The 17,507-nt window shown below is 43.7% G+C and overlaps 7 protein-coding genes across 7 annotated transcripts; 2 read left to right on the top strand and 5 right to left on the bottom strand.

Annotated features, from left to right (window-relative positions):
- Positions 1-56: 56 nt before the first annotated feature.
- O0I10_010787 (uncharacterized protein) lies at positions 57-1,035 on the bottom strand (the record flags this gene model as incomplete). The annotated part of the gene is made up of 6 exons (XM_058490762.1): positions 57-166; positions 217-271; positions 337-403; positions 457-614; positions 684-746; positions 997-1,035. 6 exons carry the CDS (start codon positions 1,033-1,035, stop codon positions 57-59), a joined length of 492 nt encoding a protein of 163 aa, XP_058338462.1.
- A 185-nt stretch (positions 1,036-1,220) lies between these two features.
- O0I10_010788 (uncharacterized protein) lies at positions 1,221-2,270 on the bottom strand (the record flags this gene model as incomplete). Its single annotated transcript, XM_058490763.1, has 3 exons — positions 1,221-1,906; positions 1,985-2,147; positions 2,223-2,270. The coding sequence occupies 3 exons, from the start codon at positions 2,268-2,270 to the stop codon at positions 1,221-1,223; spliced, it is 897 nt and encodes a 298-aa protein (XP_058338463.1).
- Positions 2,271-3,267: 997 nt separating this feature from the next.
- O0I10_010789 (uncharacterized protein) lies at positions 3,268-4,465 on the bottom strand (the record flags this gene model as incomplete). The annotated part of the gene is made up of 5 exons (XM_058490764.1): positions 3,268-3,392; positions 3,458-3,597; positions 3,658-3,818; positions 3,885-4,099; positions 4,162-4,465. 5 exons carry the CDS (start codon positions 4,463-4,465, stop codon positions 3,268-3,270), a joined length of 945 nt encoding a protein of 314 aa, XP_058338464.1.
- Positions 4,466-5,126: 661 nt separating this feature from the next.
- O0I10_010790 (uncharacterized protein) lies at positions 5,127-5,929 on the top strand (the record flags this gene model as incomplete). The annotated part of the gene is made up of 2 exons (XM_058490765.1): positions 5,127-5,146; positions 5,332-5,929. 2 exons carry the CDS (start codon positions 5,127-5,129, stop codon positions 5,927-5,929), a joined length of 618 nt encoding a protein of 205 aa, XP_058338465.1.
- Positions 5,930-6,161: 232 nt separating this feature from the next.
- On the bottom strand, positions 6,162-7,100 carry O0I10_010791 (uncharacterized protein; the record flags this gene model as incomplete). The annotated part of the gene is made up of 1 exon (XM_058490766.1): positions 6,162-7,100. The coding sequence occupies one exon, from the start codon at positions 7,098-7,100 to the stop codon at positions 6,162-6,164; it is 939 nt and encodes a 312-aa protein (XP_058338466.1).
- Positions 7,101-9,841: 2,741 nt separating this feature from the next.
- O0I10_010792 (uncharacterized protein) lies at positions 9,842-10,903 on the top strand (the record flags this gene model as incomplete). Its single annotated transcript, XM_058490767.1, has 5 exons — positions 9,842-10,000; positions 10,075-10,316; positions 10,383-10,639; positions 10,697-10,765; positions 10,833-10,903. The coding sequence occupies 5 exons, from the start codon at positions 9,842-9,844 to the stop codon at positions 10,901-10,903; spliced, it is 798 nt and encodes a 265-aa protein (XP_058338467.1).
- Positions 10,904-11,087: 184 nt separating this feature from the next.
- Positions 11,088-16,829, bottom strand: O0I10_010793 (uncharacterized protein; the record flags this gene model as incomplete). Its single annotated transcript, XM_058490768.1, has 19 exons — positions 11,088-11,255; positions 11,313-11,786; positions 11,847-12,185; positions 12,248-12,384; positions 12,441-12,660; positions 12,723-12,843; positions 12,906-13,178; positions 13,235-13,306; positions 13,368-13,495; positions 13,567-13,740; positions 13,816-14,011; positions 14,078-14,195; positions 14,246-14,494; positions 14,554-14,645; positions 14,707-14,812; positions 14,871-15,110; positions 15,172-15,319; positions 15,383-16,435; positions 16,506-16,829. The coding sequence occupies 19 exons, from the start codon at positions 16,827-16,829 to the stop codon at positions 11,088-11,090; spliced, it is 4,632 nt and encodes a 1,543-aa protein (XP_058338468.1).
- Positions 16,830-17,507: the final 678 nt, after the last annotated feature.

Raw genomic sequence — 17,507 nt, forward strand, 5'->3', positions numbered from 1 at the left:
CTATTTTGACCATATGAGAGGAATCATGACAATAACTCACGTGAGCTGCTAATGATTTATGAATTAAACAACATCTTTGTGAATTCCCCATAGTTGATCTTCCCGTCACCGTCAGCATCAGCTTCTTGAATCATTTGGTCCAACTCTTGAGATGATAGCTTTTCACCTATATATGTGTGTTAGAGAGGGCGATTGGATGACTTGGAAAGAACTTGCCAAAAGATGCCATGACTTGACGCAACTCATCGATCGAAATGAAACCATCACCATCCTAACAAAATAAAGATGTCCATGTTAGAACATGTCATCGTTTGTTATCCCTGTAATGTTTCATACCTTGTCAAAGACACGAAAGGCTTCGACCAATTCATCGTTTTGTGAATTGGGATCTTGCTGTCCTCGCCTACACATATATGTCAACTACACGTGCTTACAGCCCAGCTTGGAGGGACCTACTTTGCCAGCATGGTGAGGAACTCGTTGAAATCGATGGTTCCATTGCCGTCCTTGTCCACTTCGTTGATCATATCCTTAAGCTCAGAGTTGGTGGGATGGATATCCAAGCTTTCCATCACAGCGCCCAATTCACGTGCATCAATCGATCCATTATTATCCTATGTACATACCTCGTTGTTGGCTTATCGTGATCTTCTTTGTTACTTTGGTATACGACATTTTTTTACCTTATCGAAAAGAGCAAAGGAGTCTTTGTATTCTTGTATTTGTTCTTTTGAAAGCTGATCAGCCTACGGTGACCACGTTAGTCTATAGGGTTTTGTCAAAGAAAAACGCGAGCAGGTGTATACGTGCCATTGAAAAAAATGGAAAAAGAGAGAGAAAAAGAAGATGTGACAAACGCGTAATGGGCTTGGATGCCTAAAAAAGAACGTTTACGCCGCAACCGTCGCATGATGAAGATGGTTAGGGTGCTAATATGCATTAGTTGATTAGCCTATGCAGCTCACCTGCACACACACATACATCCCGTCGGCTTACCGAACGCGCGTCTATTCTGCGTTGAAACATGACACTCATGGTTAAGGTTGAAATTACTTTTCATATGACATACATATACGTATACGTAGAGCTTTATCGACACAATCACGCACACACACGCACACACACATGCACATGATAACAAAATCCAATTCTTTGTTTTTGAAGGGAAAAAAGGGGAGTGGAGTTAAACTTCAAAGTATGTACAGGATGGGGTTTCCGAATTAGCAAAGCACACCGAGCATTTGGGGTTGTTGTTGTTGTTGCGGGTACGTGTTATGCGACTGCTGTTGTTGTTGTTGATTATTATTACTATGCACTAAGCAGCTTGAGCACACACATGCTTGTCCACAATGGCACGTCACCACACGCGTGATCGTAGGTCGATTGGTAGGAGTACCACCGTTGTTGTTATTGTTGAGAGGCGTGATGGTAATAACAACGGATTCAGGTTGCTGTGGAAGTGGTTGTGGAGGACATACACAACATGAACCACTACAACCCAAAGACGTGGATGATAATGATGATGATGACCACGCTGCCATTGGCAAGGGAGCACAAGAAGAAGTAGTACTACCAGGAGGTGGTGCTGCTATAGAAGGTGACGATGAAGGTGACACAGAGGACCAGCCCATCCAGGTGTCTTGTTGCTGCTGCTGCGGTGGTACGATATCGAGAGGAGCCCAAGGTGTCAATGTCGGATCAAAGCCATCAAATTCAAACGAAACAGGAAGCATGTTATTATCATTGTTGATCATGACACTTTCGGTGGTGGTGGTGGTAGTGGTCATAGGCAACATGATTGTGGAAGAAGTAACAGGTTCAATCTTGGGTTCGACCAAGGGTGGCTGTTGTTGTGGATGCAAGTGTTGTTGTTGCTGCTGATGATGATGGTCACCTACACCCATTTCTATTTACAGGTACAAGATGATGATCAGCCACAAGAAGGGGGGGGTTGTTGCATAGAATGCACAAAAAGTCACGTTACCTGGTGAGATGGAACGTTGTTTCTTGCCACAAAGACATTTTATGTGAACGTGTTTGGTTTTTCGAAGATGACGGCAATACGAACATTGAGTAACAGGCCGACCTTTCTTGCGGATTTCAATTAAAGGGCGATCAACATGCGCGCAGTGAGAGGAACGATGGCCCTGAAAAACACAAATCAATCACTCCCTCCCTTTTTCGGAAGCATCATCAATGATGATGATAATGAATGATTCTACCTTGATACAGCTGTTGCAGGCAAACTTGACACCGTTGATATAAGGCATTATTTATGTACGAAGATAGGGTTGGGCTACTACTACTTAACATTGGCATGTGTCAGTGTGAAAATCGCATTACCTAATCATCCTATCCGCAGCTAGACTATGATACTCACCTTGTTAAAAAATGATACACAGTGGCGATTAATGTATGTATATGCAGATAAAAGATAGTTTGGAAGAGAAAGAGAGCGCGCGCGTGAATGCGTAAGGTTACAGGATCTGTTGCGATAACAGCGAGACGAGACGACTACTACTGGTGTTGCGATAATGACGATTCCAATGAGAGATACAGGCACAAATCATAACAAAGCTGAGACAACAAAAACGGGATAAAGGGCAGTGTGGAAAGGGGAAAAAAGGATGGTAGACAAATAAAAAATATAGATTGAGTGTGTGGTTGAAAGGGTCTCTCCGAGTTGTTGGTGGATTTGCCAAGAAAACAACAGAGAGAGAAAGAGAGAGTGGAATAAAAAGGCGAAAAAGGGAAAAAGTGATGGGAGCTGCTGGGACAGGTTGCTGTTGTTGGGTGCACCCAGAAACGGCGGCGGCGGGATTGTGAGTGTGTGTGTGTATTTGTTTATGGGAGCACCACTGCTGCTGCTGCTGGTGGCGGCTATCCTGATCCGGTTCGACAGCAATCATCACTCAATGGCGTATAAAGCGCAAAAGTTAAACCTCCACAAGTCACTATTGAGAATGAGAGATAAAAATTTTAAGATCCCTTGCGTCATTGGCCAGCCATGTGCTTCCAATTTATACGTAGGCTTCTTTCTTCTAGTGGTGGTCATCCCACCCATTCACTGTTCACACACACACATATACAAGAAAGCGATCTTTTAGGGGAATCAGACGTCATCTTATTGTAACAAATATACACAAAAGTATTTTATCCGGCTCTCCCATACACAAGAAAAAGTAGTGGATGATGGATAGTATAGGTGTCTCAAAATCGAATCTTCCGCGTAGAAAAGCAGAATCCTTATCACACTCCGTTTCCAGGCTAGCAATAGGTCTTTTGTGGATTGGGAAACTCGAGTCTTCGATGAAGGCGTGTGCTGATGTCGATAAAGTTGGGTTCATTGTCGGCTGTGATGATACCATGCCGGATCATGAAATCAATGGCCACTATGTGTAGCACATTTGAGCCCGAGTCACTTTTTTCTTCCTCCTCCTTCTTCTCTCTCACTTACCAAGAGCACAGTTGGGCTTCCATTCTCCATTCAAAATCGTCTTTTTCACTTGATCCATATCCCACAAGTAGAAACAATCGACTTCGCCATCCTTGGGTGTAGGTGTAAAATCATTGGGTAAACAAAGATCGAAAATGTACCTGAATGACACAAATAAGCCTCACTTGAACGGGTAAAAGATCAATTGGGAAAAGACTTACTGGGTCTCAGGTTGAAGTCCATATTCGGTATATGTATAGTATGAGATCATGCCGACATTGGTAGCGGTTTCTGCAATCGAGGTTGGTATGCTCGCTTCCTCATCACATTCTTTCACCACCGTTGCTTTGGTTGAATACTCGTAGCTGATACCACCTGCCACCTAAAATACATGTCTCTTTGGTTAATCCACACATCCTATATACCTCCATCCCATCATAATACTTACACAATTATCCAATAAACCAGGCCATGTTTGTTTTGTCAATGCACGACGAGCGACCCACATACGCAATCCATGTTCCTCATCACGTGCATAAGCGTTGACATGGACACCAAATGTAGAGATACCAAGGAGTGGAGTAGCTGCACGTTCCATCACAAATGCAATGTTGTCATCCCTAGAAGGATCGCCATACACAGGATAGAGCTCATTTCGCCAGCCTTTTATGTTACACACAATGGTGAATACTACTACCATCATCCATCATCCATCTCCATCATACCTGCCAATGCTTTGACGTGGGGTCTCCATGAATCCATCATCGTTTTGATCACCTCGGTACGTTTTTCAAAAGAGTCAACCCATGATTGGAATTCGATTCGATTGTTGGAAATGATGAATGGTGCTGGTGAGCATGCGTCGTTGTATGACTTTAGACGAGGGAAGAGGTCGGGGAGCACATTGCCAATGACACGATCGAATAGTACAATGGGAACAGGAATGCCGAGTTCGAAATGTTCCAATGAGCCGTATGGGTATCTATCACCGTGCTGAACGACTTGTAAAAAGGAGTTGAATGTTGGCATAGTAAAAGAGACGCGGGTTAGTGGAGGAGTTATATCGAGAGGGGGGGGGGGAGGATGAACGACGACGCGGAGAAAGAAGGTTTCAAGGAAGCAATCGGAAGAGAGCGTGATTAGATGTCCCGGACTGCCGGATTGATGTGCGGTTGTGCAACAAAAGAAGTTGATGTCTAAACACTACCTGTACACTTCCAGAGACCTTTTGCGTAAGAGAGTTACTAGCTAAACGTATTTGTGTATAGCAACTTAGGACAAAGACCTTGACTTTGTTATGACCACACAAGAAATGATACGTAAAGTAAAGTTGACAATCTTTCTTAAGTCGCATCATGTTTTTACTTTTTTGTCTTGTGTGAATGCTTTGATGTAAGGGATACAATTGGCAATCGAAGGAACATAGCCTTATATCGATAATTTGGATACTAAACTACTAGGGGGATGCCACGCCTCCAGTCGAAAATGTCGAGCACCTAGTGATTCCCACCTCCACCATGGTGGTGGTGATTTAACGACTTCCCGGGAACGGAAGTAGTGTAATTGGTGTCAGGCGACGACGAAACCTAGATGAAAAAAGTTTGCCCAGCTCCGCCCTGACAGCTGATACAAAAGGCTTCGCCATAACATTTTCTTTTTTTCTGCCTGTTTATCTGTTATTCATTTGAACATGGCCAAGTCTTATATTAGGTATAGTATCAATGCAATAAAAGAGCGGTTGATTGACATATCCAGAGAGCGGGGAAAAGAGTGAGAGTGTAAACAATGAGCTACAATAGTCGAGGGAGGAGGATCAAAAGGGTTTTTTATATGATGTTTGGAAAAGGGGGAACCTACACACACACACTCACTCAACTGACATGCCCATGACACAGCTACAACCAGATTCACCAATCGATCCGTGATGCTGTTGAACGGTACAAGATCAACTCTGAATTCAAGCCTGATCTCATGATTACTATCACTGGTGGTGGTTTGGTGCCTAGCCGTATTCTTCGTACCTTCTTGGATAAGCGCAATGATCGCAACGTCCCCATCCAAGCTATTGGTTTGTCGTTGTACGAGGAGATCGAGGCCGATCAAGCTGCTGGTGGCACTGGCGAGAATATCGAAGTTCGCAAGACCCAATGGTTGAACTTGCCCGAGCAAATGTCTCTTCTCAACCGCAACATTTTGCTTGTTGATGAAGTCGATGATACTCGCAAGACCCTTGCCTATGCTGTGGATGAATTGATCAAGGACATTCAAGCCGAAGAGGTGCGTCAAGGTATGGAACCTGGTTCATCCGATACCAAGCTCGGTGTTTTCGTTCTCCACAACAAGCTCAAGCCCAAGAAGCGTGAATTGCCTGATCACATCATGAAGAACTACTTTGCTTGTGTTGATTTGCCCGACAAGTGGCTCGTGTATCCATGGGATGCTATTGACATTGAAGAACACACTGAATTGTCAAAGTCCCCCTCCCCTAAATAGATTTTCATCACATGACGCTCACACTTCACTCCACCCACCCACTCTCTTATACACTTATTTATCATCATCCGATTGCATCCATGCCATCACATCTTAAATGCATTTCTTTATTCTCTTTCATATCCAATCCATGTTGCTTTATAGACCATAAATAATTGGTATGCTTATCTCATATCGCATTCAAGTCGACTTTTATTAAGAAGATGGTGTGGGGAAAGATACATGTTTATTCTTACAAAAAGGCTGCCTTGTTGGAATGGATGTAATGTTCCAAAGTTTCGGGCTCACGACCCAACAAGATCGAAAGCAACCCAGTGGGCGTTGTACCATCTCCAAGACATCGGCTTACTGTGTATGCAATTAGGTGAGGCATCCCAATCCCAATAAGCTGCTTGTATCGTTCCAAATACGACACTTGCTTGTACACAATTTCACGTTCCAACGCTTCTGATAGGTATCTTGTACGATCTTTGGGTGTCACGTAATCACCCACCAATTCATAGACGGCATTTTTGTGCTTGTCAATAGGGTCCTGAAGAATACCAGCAGCGACAGAACCAACATCGTTGGGTGATATCCATTGATGCAATTCATCGGGTGCGCTTGTATCCATGACAACACCATGTTCACGAATACCAAATCCATCGAATGCGATAATGTTGGACATGAACTGGGTGGGTCGCAATGCCACATAATGACGACCACCACCAGGAGCTTGATTATTGGCGAGCTCTAGCAGAGCCATCTCGGTTGTTTGGGCCATATTCGCAAAAAAGTTCGTACGCCATCCACGTCCTGCTGCCATGCCAGAGAGATCAACGACTTGCTTAACACCTGCATTGTATGCTACGGATGCATACGTTTTCTTGAGCTCGATATAATTATTATCACCAAGGGAAATGGGTTCGTGGATGATGATCAAGAGACGCTGATGGCCTTGGATGCTTTTCTTAAAGGGTTCCATGTCATCATAATTGCCTTGAACCAAAGTAAGTAAATGCTGATTGTTTTTGTCAGCTGATACCAAATCACTAAAGTGTTTGGCAGCAGCCTCAGGAGATCGTGTCAATGCGGTAACAGAAACACCAGCCTTGAGGAGCTCACGGATGGCTTGCTTGCCTGAGTTCCCGGTACCACCCACAATGTAGATGCGTTCAGTGCTTGTAGTCATGTTTTGTAATGGAAGATTGTATGGGGGTCGAATAATGGGGTCATGGTGGGTGTCATTTTTATACCTTTTGTGCATGCATGTAAACACCTCTTGCATGAGCTTCATTGTTAATGCCGGCCGGCAACGGATAAATTATTGCCGACCCCAGGCACATATGCTACTACACGCATCGATTCCCATCACCCATTAAGGGCAATCGGTACGTACCACCCCTTCCAAATGGATGATGACAAATACGTTGTTGCCTTGATACCGTGCACTACAATAAGGTCGTACTAGAAGCTGAATATCCCTTTTTGATAATGAAGAATGTATTTCGCTGCATACCAATCAATTGCACAATGGGGCTGAAGGGCTTAAGTTCCCGTTTATAGTATCTACGGATCACCAAAGGTTGCATTAACACCTTATCAAACGCTTTGTCCACTCATAGTGTATTGTATACCAGCAAAAGAAACCATTTTTATTATCCCTATCACGCTGCATAATATTCTCTGCTACAACAAAAGCACTCTTCTTCATGGCATAAATGTACAGTAGCTCAACGTTCTGGTTCCCGGCCAAAAAGGATGGAAAGATATCCCTTGCTTGTGGCACCTGTACCAAAGAGTTCATCCACCGAGATTGCAAAGAGATGCTAACCCTGTGAGCCCCTTGGTATGAACTTTTCAGATAAGACTCGTTTTGAAAGCTCACGACCCAATGCGTACTTGCTGTAAATCTTTGGTCCGTACCTCCTGGGCAACGCCAGGTTCCATTGCACATTGGACATTACTGCCTTGTTTGGGATATACGGCGTTCAAGGAATGTATCCAGGTGTCAAGGACATCTTCAAGTACGTTGTTGACAATAGGATCCTCAAGACCATATTCATCGTGTTCTGTCGATGACCATTCTCAGAGATCGAGGCACTTTCCCACTCAAGCGGCAGCATCAATAGCAGCTATGGGAGCAGGAATTGGCGATTTTGTCGATTATGCATGATAGCCGAATGTGCATTCCTGGCATGTATGGCATGTCTACATTATTTTGTGAGTTGTTGTCAATCCTGAAATAACCCAAGACCTTTACCTTGCTTGTATAAGCTTCGTTTACGATGGCCATCACGAGCTTCCCTCTTTCTCCGCCGTCTTTAACGCCTTCAACAAAACACCTTGTGAACCAGGTAAAGACCTTTTCAACCTTCCCCAACTGCCGAATCCAGAAGCTATTAAAGAAGGGACCCTCGATCTCTTGGTTAAGCGGTCTTGAAGTACATTTTCCTTCATCAATCTATTATCATTTTCAGTCAATTGAAAACGAACAATAACATGTTCGATACTTACGTCTGCTTTCTCTTTCCCTTCTTGCGTCTCTTATGTCGTCGGCTTCTTTTGCCTGCATCATCGTCTTGGAGGAATTGTCGTGGAATAAGACCACGTTGAACTTTAGCATCACCACGTTGGAGAGGCGGGTAATTGAACTTGTTGCTGCTTGTATTCAAGGAGTTTGCGCAGTGATCGAAAAGAGCCAATCCATCGTAGTCTTCCTTCTTTGATTACATAGAGAACTTGTGGGTGTTGCCACCAAACGATCATTTGCCATGAAAAGATCCTTTACACCTGGGTCTACGCCCCATACAGTAAACACCTTGTTCAGGTTTCACGATGTAAAGTTGTCAATGTCAAATTCAGGAGACTTGAACTCGTCACGCCTTGTTCTTCGACTGAATCAAAGATAGAAGATGGTATAACTGGCACCATAAGCGTTGAAGATGTTGTGATAGATCCACTTGTAAAAGCGTGAGATGCGCACTTCGTTTGCATTAACAAGACCAGTCGCTATGCCGTCGGTAACCATGGAAACCGCTAGATCACCCTCGCAACGCGGGCTGCAGTAGTACAGTATGCCACCTAATCCTTCAGTTGCATCTCAAGAGGTAGCTACATTAAAAGGAATATGAATGTATGTTTCATCAAACAAGATAATTGGTTTTTACCTTAATAAAAGAGCCAAATATAACAATGACAATGATGACAATGAAAGCAATAGGGTAACAATGAAACCTTAGCGATCATCACTAATATTAGCACATGGATCATTCACAAAAAGGACTCTCAATCATGATACTCACCAAGGGCTTTTGAAGATGCCAGCAATCAAAGAGTGATATGATGATGGGAAGAGGAAAAAAGAGATGTGTGGGAGAAAAGCGATGGACGACAACATTGATACTTGTTTATATCTGCACGGTGGGCGTGGGTATTTCAGTAATCACAAAGAGCGATTGAGAATGGTGATGAGCTGATAGATTGATAGGGGATCTGCACAAAGAGCCTTGGTATGATTGATTATCGTTGCATGAATCAGGATCTGAGGTAGACAAAGACATCCAACAATGGCGCTAGTCAAATCACGTGCTGTGCTCCAGTTCCCTAAATAAGACGCTGTTCGAGGATGTACGAGAGAAGTCGTTGGCATCTTCATAGTCGATATGGCGTAAATGTTGCTGGCCATCACTGCTCCCTTATGGATGATATAGATACACGCTCTTCCTTGGATGCTGCAGACATTGTGAAAGAAAACGCACACCATCTTGTTGTATGCTGATCCATGTCTCTGAGAGAACGCGACCTTGATCCTTGGTCACCTTTTGGATGTCTCCATCAACATGGAGTGCGTTACACAACTACAAGAAGCATTTGGCTGTCAAAATCTCTCGCCGAAAACAGACACTCCTCCACCACACTACCTTTTTTGTCATGTTCATACGCCTACTTGGAAGACGCGCATTCTCGACAAGCATTCGAGGCATTGGCAAACACGATCAGGATGTTGGTGCTCTACAGAATTTGATGCGCATGGTCAACGACATTGAAGCCTACATGAACCCTCTTGCAACAGCCGATTTCAAAGTACACGTACGTTGAGGAGTCTCATTGTCACCTCCTGCATGTATACGCTGACGACGTTGACGACGCGTTGAATCTCATAGACACAGCAATGTAAAGCTTATTGCACGCCTGAAGCAGCCGTTGCTATCCCGAGTGATGCGACCCTGTTGCCAGTGGAAAGTGAAGAGTACAAGCATGCCCATTTGGCTCAGGGCGGTGAAGTTTTCGTGTTTCCACAGCATAACACACACGTTGCATGGGCCACCACCACCGACCTCGTTACGAATACAAGCGATCAACCTCATCAACAACAGAGCTTTGCTTTTGCATATGATCAAGACGAGTAATAATTGTGTGCATAGGATGGATTACTATCCAACATTTATATTTATCGCTTTCATTGTTATAGACCCACGTGCGTCAAGGGCGACTTGATCTTGTTGAATCCGGAACAATCACCCACATTGGCCAAGGTAGCACTCTCCTATGGTATGGCTCGATCCGTTCGTTTGGCTGTCTTTGAACAAGAAGTGGATGCAATGATCAAACAAGGCTCGACCTTACAAGAGGAAGCATTGCTCCAATTTCGAGAGCGGTTATGCAACGAAGCCGATCTCGGTTTACTTGGTACACCAGACTTGACGTGGGCACGTTCGGATCTCCAAGGTAACAAAGAGATGATTGACGTTGCTATGCATCATGAAACTCATATAATGTATACAGCCCATTACACAGCTATCTCCAATCGTTTGGATATCGGATCACGTATTGCTGTCATGCATAAGAAATTAGGCAAGTATACACACACATGCACACACGTAGTTAAGGATATCCATTGACATGATTTATATGTATGCAGAATTCCTTCAAGATAGAGTAAATGCATCCTGGCGATCACAACTTGTCCACTTGCTCAAAGATAAACGATAAAAAGAATAAAAAGCAACGATGGCATCTTAAAAAAGAAGAAGAAAGAGAGAAACATATTCTACATAATATATATAAATGGGGGGAAAGGGTAGAAAGAGTTGATGTGTATCGTGGAAATGTGTGTGTGTAAGACATGTGCATAATAATAATGGAAGGTGGGGTTGTGTGGAGAAGAATGCTAACTTTAACGGATAAAGATACTGTGAATACGCTCAAATTCAGCAGCACTTGATAATTGTATGCAATGACGACGGGGAGTAGTAATAGTAGTAGCTACGCTGCTGGAAGACAGCCGGGGTATCTGAACTTTAGCAATCGCTTGTGACAAGTATTCCATCGGACGTTGCAATGGCTATAAAGGGGTATTAGAAAACCCTTATCTCTCTCTTTTTCCATGTATGGGACTTACTTGTATACTGGCAGCAGCTTGCTTTGCTTCGGGTTCTTGATTGGTATGTTGAAGCTGTTTGATCTTGGATTTGAGCTGCTCGCTGCGTTGCTTGAGTGTATACAACGCAGATTGTTGGGCCTGATATTGGTAGTCAGGAGTCCTCTTGATACTCTGCCATTGGCCACTTTTATGCTCTGCCAATGATACCACCTTGGGCGTAGCACCCACACGACGCATGTCCTTGAGAAGAATGCGAGATTCCGTGGCAATAGCACGAAGGGTATCACGTGTATCATTCGATGACTCTTCTTCGCCCATATCCTTCTCCTCCTCCTCTTCGTCATTGTCGTCATCATCGTGTCGCTCCTCCTTTTTGATAGGTGCAACAGGTGCTGGCAATGTTTCAAGGTTCAATGAACGAGATAAATCACAGCTCTTGAGATAGGCATTCTCTGCACGCAAATAACGGATGCCAGCCTTCAAGGTTTCCATCTAAATGATGATAATGTGAGTGACACTGATACTTTTTTGTACACGTTTCGACATGCTTACATGTGTTTGCATATCAGCAATCTCGTTAAGGTTGTCTGCTGTAAGCATAGTCGCCTCTGATGTTGATTCGTCATCGAAAGCGCTTTGTTTCATCATAGGGATGGATCGGCGTTTGTCCTCCTTCATAGATACCTGCTTCCTGAGCTCAATGTTTTCTTGCTCCAAAGTTTCATATTCAGCCTGAAGATTATCCATGGCCTCGCTATACATTTGGGTCTGCTCCTTGGCCTTTTCCAAATCATTCTCCAATGTCATGATTTGCTCAGCTTCCTTCTTGGCAGCTTCCATGCGCTTTTCCAAAAGATCAACCTTAATGCTAGCTTCTTGTAGTGCTTGGTCCTAATAAACAATCCATGTGAGCTATCAAGGGCAATAGCAACCTCGCATTTTTTTCATGTTACCTTAAGTTTGATATCCTTGACCAGCTTATAAATCTCATCATTGTGTTGCTGCAGCTTGCGCTCGAGATCGTGGTTGATAACAACTTCGGCCTTCATATCAGAAGCGCGTTGCACCCATGGTGGGATACCAGTGGCAACTAAAACATGTTGTTAATCCAATGTTCGCTACTCATAGTAAGTATAAAGGACATACTCTTATCCATGCGGTTGTCGTTTTCGACCCGTTTCAAGGTGGTAGAGAGCTCCGTCGAAAGCGATTTGAGCATCTTGGTGCAACCATCCCACATGGTTGTTTCTGAAATCTCGAGAATATCATCCGTTTTGCTGTAAACGATATGCTGGAGCTCACGCAAGCTGATATCTTCACGATTGGCACGTTTGGTATCCAAATAACCCAAGATTTGTTTGAGCGACTATTACAAATCCAACGTTAGATTCTCGTCGACGACCGAGCAAATCGTATAGAGTTACGTACCTCAAAGCAGAATTTGCTCAACTTGGTGCTTAGAGCATACATGGTCTTGAATCGATGCATGTGATCGGCCTTGGGTGTCAATGCCTGCTCCGATAAATCATCAAGCTGTCGAAGCAATTTCCTGTAGGCAAGAGGTATTAGCATGAATGTACACACGTGTAAAAGATGAATTAGTATACTTGCTTTGAAATCATCTTGCAATTCTTGGTTTCGGAAACAAGTCGGCCCAATGGCTCGATGTATTCATAGTCCATTTGCATCGTGCCTTCAGCGATATTGATGCCTTCTGAGGTTGTGGCATTGTACACGAGTTGCTTGACAAAGGTAAGTTCCACCATCATCTTGTCCGCATTCATATCAAGTGCTCGAGTCAACCCATAAAACAAGTCGGCATTATCAGCTTCAGTGCTCTTGGTCAAATGTAGCTCGGCAAGATGTTCCACGTGAGCAATGATTCTATCAACAAAGTATATAAGTAAAGCAAAACTCATTATTTAGATGCACTTGCATACCTCTGGAGATCAACGATGGAATCAGAGTCATTGGCTTCATCGGTGCGGAAAAACTCAACAAGGGCATTCAACCTAATCGTATATGGGGTTAAGATAGATGCTTGTGTGCATGGATGATTACAAAAATACGTACTTTCTTTCAGAGCCAACAAGGTCTTGATAAACACGGGCCATCTTTGAGAATTCCTCAGGGGTGCAATGCTTGATGAATGTGACGAAACGTTTGGCCATGTCACTGAGGTATGCAGCCTTTTGTCTCAGCTATCGTAATCATATGATTTACGTTAAACAAACATGCATAAAGAATCACCAAACAGAGAATGTTCTCTTACCTCGCACACCGATACCAAGCTCTCTGATACATTATCCATGATCTTTTCGCTGATGGGATGTGTTTGATCAAGATGCTTGATGATCAATTCGGACTTGAAGACCAAACGTTTGAACAACAATAGGCATGAAATAGGATCATTCTCGGTTCTCAAGAATGCATCAGGCAAATAAGGCTAATAACATGACCATGAATGAATGAACACGTGTGGGCAAAAGAGGAATTGACCCTGAATGGGGATTGTGCATACCTGAATGTAACTAAGACGATCATTGGCTTGTGTAGCATCCAATTTGCGTAGCTCGAGATCGATTTGTTTCGCCTGGGCCTTCATCACGGTAGATTGTAGCTGCATATTGATGGACATCATTTCTTGCGATTGACTTGCCAGGTTCATGTTTTCAGTCTCTTGATCAACTTGCTTTTGTCGGAGATGCTCAAGATCACTAAAAAAATTCATGCATGTCAACAAATGATGTGTGTCCCACGCGACTCAAAACAATAAAGTATACCTCTGCAGATTCTGAACCAGTTCTCTAAATTGTTGGATGGTAGCTTCATAATCAACATTGGTTTCTTCAGCAGCCTTGATACGATCCATTTGTTCTCGTAGCAACATGTCACGATGATCTAATACCCTGATGTTAGATTATAAGAGGGACAGCGACGATAAATCTTACCAATTTCAGCCTGAAGTTGCTTTTCGGTTTCAACATGGTTCTCTTCAAGCTCATCAGCAAGCTCCTTGAGTGCTTCTAATTCTTCATTGGACGAGTTGATCTCTTCCAGTTGTTCAGTCAAGTGCAAATTCTTTTCAGTCAATTGCTCCACGAGCTCTTCAGCGCCCAAAGCATCATCCAAACGTTGTCGCAACTCTTCGATTTGATTCTCCGTGGTCTCGAGTTTGTCTTTGACCTTTTCATATTGCACTATACAAGCTGCATGAATACAAAAAACGGTCATCAGATGCACCATGTACACTATTTACCCTTGATTTCGGCAAGTTCATAGTTTTCCATTTCAAGTTCCTTGACCTTGAGCGTGAGCTCTGCTTCTTGTTCATTGGTCACATCGCGTAAACTAGGATATAGGATGGCGTCAACAATCAAGTTTTCTTTTTAGGCACCAAGGATCAGCTTACCGTATCAATGCTTCACGAAGTCGTTCATTGTGTCGTTCAAGCTGTGCTCTTTCCAAAGAGGCTCGTCCTTCTTCGCTTATTTCGGTAGGATCTCGATTCAGTATATCTACACAATCATCATGTTAATAACACACAAAGGATTGGCTTGTTTTGTTGTTGCTTACCAGCTTCCTTTTTAAGGACATCGAGGTCAACACTAATTTCTTGAATCTTATCCTTGAGCAAATCGACCTCTTCTTGAAGGCTCTCAGCGCGCTCCTCAGCAACTTCTTTATCCAAGGTCATCATTTCCAATGAGTCTGCCATTTCACTGAATCGTAACTCCAATTCTTCCTTGTCGGATGATGTTTCCTTGAGCTCGCGTTTGGTGTCACGAAGATCTTTTTGCAACTCGGCAATCTTATCTGTTTCGGGATTAGCATGAATCCAAGTACTTGCCACGTCCACACACACACATTCTCTTACCTTGTAACTTGTTACGCAGCGTCAAGAATTGTTCAGCTTCCTCTTTGACTTTTTCATGCTCTCGATAACGTTCACGATCTTCTTGCCGCTTGGCTTCCAATACTTTGAGCTTAAATCGCAATTCCTCATAATCCTTGAGTGGCACCATCTAAAATCCGAAAATCATATAAATAAGTGTACAAGGATGCATAAATATGGAGAGGGAGGTTACCTGTTCCGATTTGCTAACAGGCATTGTGGGTGCAAGGGCGCCATAAGATGATTGGGGTAATCGTTGATGTTCACGTTGTTGCTGTTGTTGAGAGGCTGAATCATCTTTGGGAAGGTGTGGCTCATCATCATCTTGATCAACAGGTGTCGCAGGTGAATCTTTATCAGACGATTCTTCTTCTTCCTCTTCGGATACATCATCGGAAGGTGTAGGCTCGTCATCATCATCGTCATCATCTGCATTGTAGCTGTAACTAGGATCATCTGTATCCTCCTCATCATCATCGTCTTCATCATCGATTTGTTGTTGTTGTTGTTGCTTCTGCATCATCAGCTGCTGTTGACGTAAACGAATTTGTTGTAATTGTCGTTCACGCTCAGCTTTCAATTGTTGTTCACGAGCTTCTTCTTCCTCTTTTTGTGCTTGTTGCTGACGAGCCAGCTCTTCCTGACGAGCACGTTCTTGCTCTTGACGACGACGTTCTTGCTCTTCTGCTTCTTTGGCAGCAGCCAATTGTGCCTCTCGAGCTTCTTTTGCTTCACGAGCAGCCCTTGCATCACGAGTTGTTGTGGATCCAATAGTGCCTGATCGTTGACGAGTTTGTGGAGCATCCTTATTCACATACATGCTCTTTCTACGAGTGGGTGAAGCAGTGGTGTTGGTGGTGGTTGTAGTAGTTGTAGTAGTAGCTGCACGATGTAGAGTGGATGTTCTAGTGGGAGTTGCTTTTGGGATAGTGGTTGCTCTACTCGTTGCCGTTGTAGCAGTGGACTTTGCTGATTTTGGCGAACCCACATAAGAAGAAGGACGCCGAGTAGTGGTTGTTGTAGGAACACGTGTTGTGCGGGATACAGGAGATTGTTGCTGTCGAGATTCTACAGTGGATGCAGCCATGGATGCCCGTCGTTTAGCCAGGGGTTGTTGCTGTGGAGATGGTTGAGTCATTGAACGACGTGCTGCTGCCTTGACGGCACGCCCTGGGTCTTGTTGTGGACGTTGTTGAGAATCACCATTATTTTCAGATCGTGGTGATGGTGGTACTTCATGCTGTTCCTATTATATAATAAAGAATCAGCATCTCTCTATGTTATCCACAAAGGGGTATATGTATGTATACACATACCTTGGCTGGCAACACTTTGACATAGGAAGGACGAACGAATACGCCATGATTGGCACGACATTCAAAGTATCGCTTTCCTTGAACGACACCATTGTTCTTGCCTAAAGGCTCGTCTAGTTCGACACCGACCCATTTGCCGGAGGTTTGAAAGCCAGTGGAACCAGCATAACGCACAGTGCCGAGATTCTCGCCATGAACAAGGACTCGAACACCCACTTGCAGATCCGGTGGAAGGCTATTGTTGTCTACTAAGCTGCTGTGTACACTACTTCGGCGAGCACCGAGTACAGTGGATTGACGTCTACGTCTGTCGACTACTGACATGCTGAATAAGAATGAATGAATGCAGCAACAGCACCAGTGTCAGGGGTTGATGGGATGGTCGATGGAGTCGTTTTCGTTTCGTTTCCTCTCAAGTTAATGCGTGGTGAATAAGAGGAAACAGTAGCAAGCAGTAAGCAACACCTCGAAGAAACCAAGATTGCTGCTGGCCGCGGAAGCTACGGGTAAAAAAAAGAAAAGGGTAAAGAAAAAGAGAGAGAGAGAGGAAGATGTATGTAAGTGCGTACAGAAAAGTAGGGTAACCTTTTACTCACTCTCTCTCTTTCTAGTGCGGAGCCTGCATATGCTGTAGCACAGGTGTGCATTCATCCCATTTTACACATTTACTACTTGATCATGATGACGATGATGATACTTTGACCCTTTCGATATGAAGATTTATTTATATACATACACGCACACAATAAAGATGATGTTCTCTTGTATCTCATGTACTACCCTTGATTGCGTTGTTTCCCTCCACAACCCCCCTTTCCCCTTTCAGTCGAGATATGGTAATAACACGTTTATGTGCTTTCATCAACCCGCCCCTTTTTTTTACTTTCATGGTCATCGCTCCGACAATCATTGCATGGTGCACCTTGCTTTTACATCACTCATCAACCCAACCTTATACATGATCGATCAACGCATGCCATCATTCGTTACTGCTACTATCCC

Source organism: Lichtheimia ornata (genome assembly GCF_029851405.1).
Source record: "Lichtheimia ornata isolate CBS 291.66 chromosome Unknown scaffold00076, whole genome shotgun sequence".
In the NCBI taxonomy this organism is placed as follows: Eukaryota; Fungi; Mucoromycota; class Mucoromycetes; order Mucorales; family Lichtheimiaceae; genus Lichtheimia; species Lichtheimia ornata.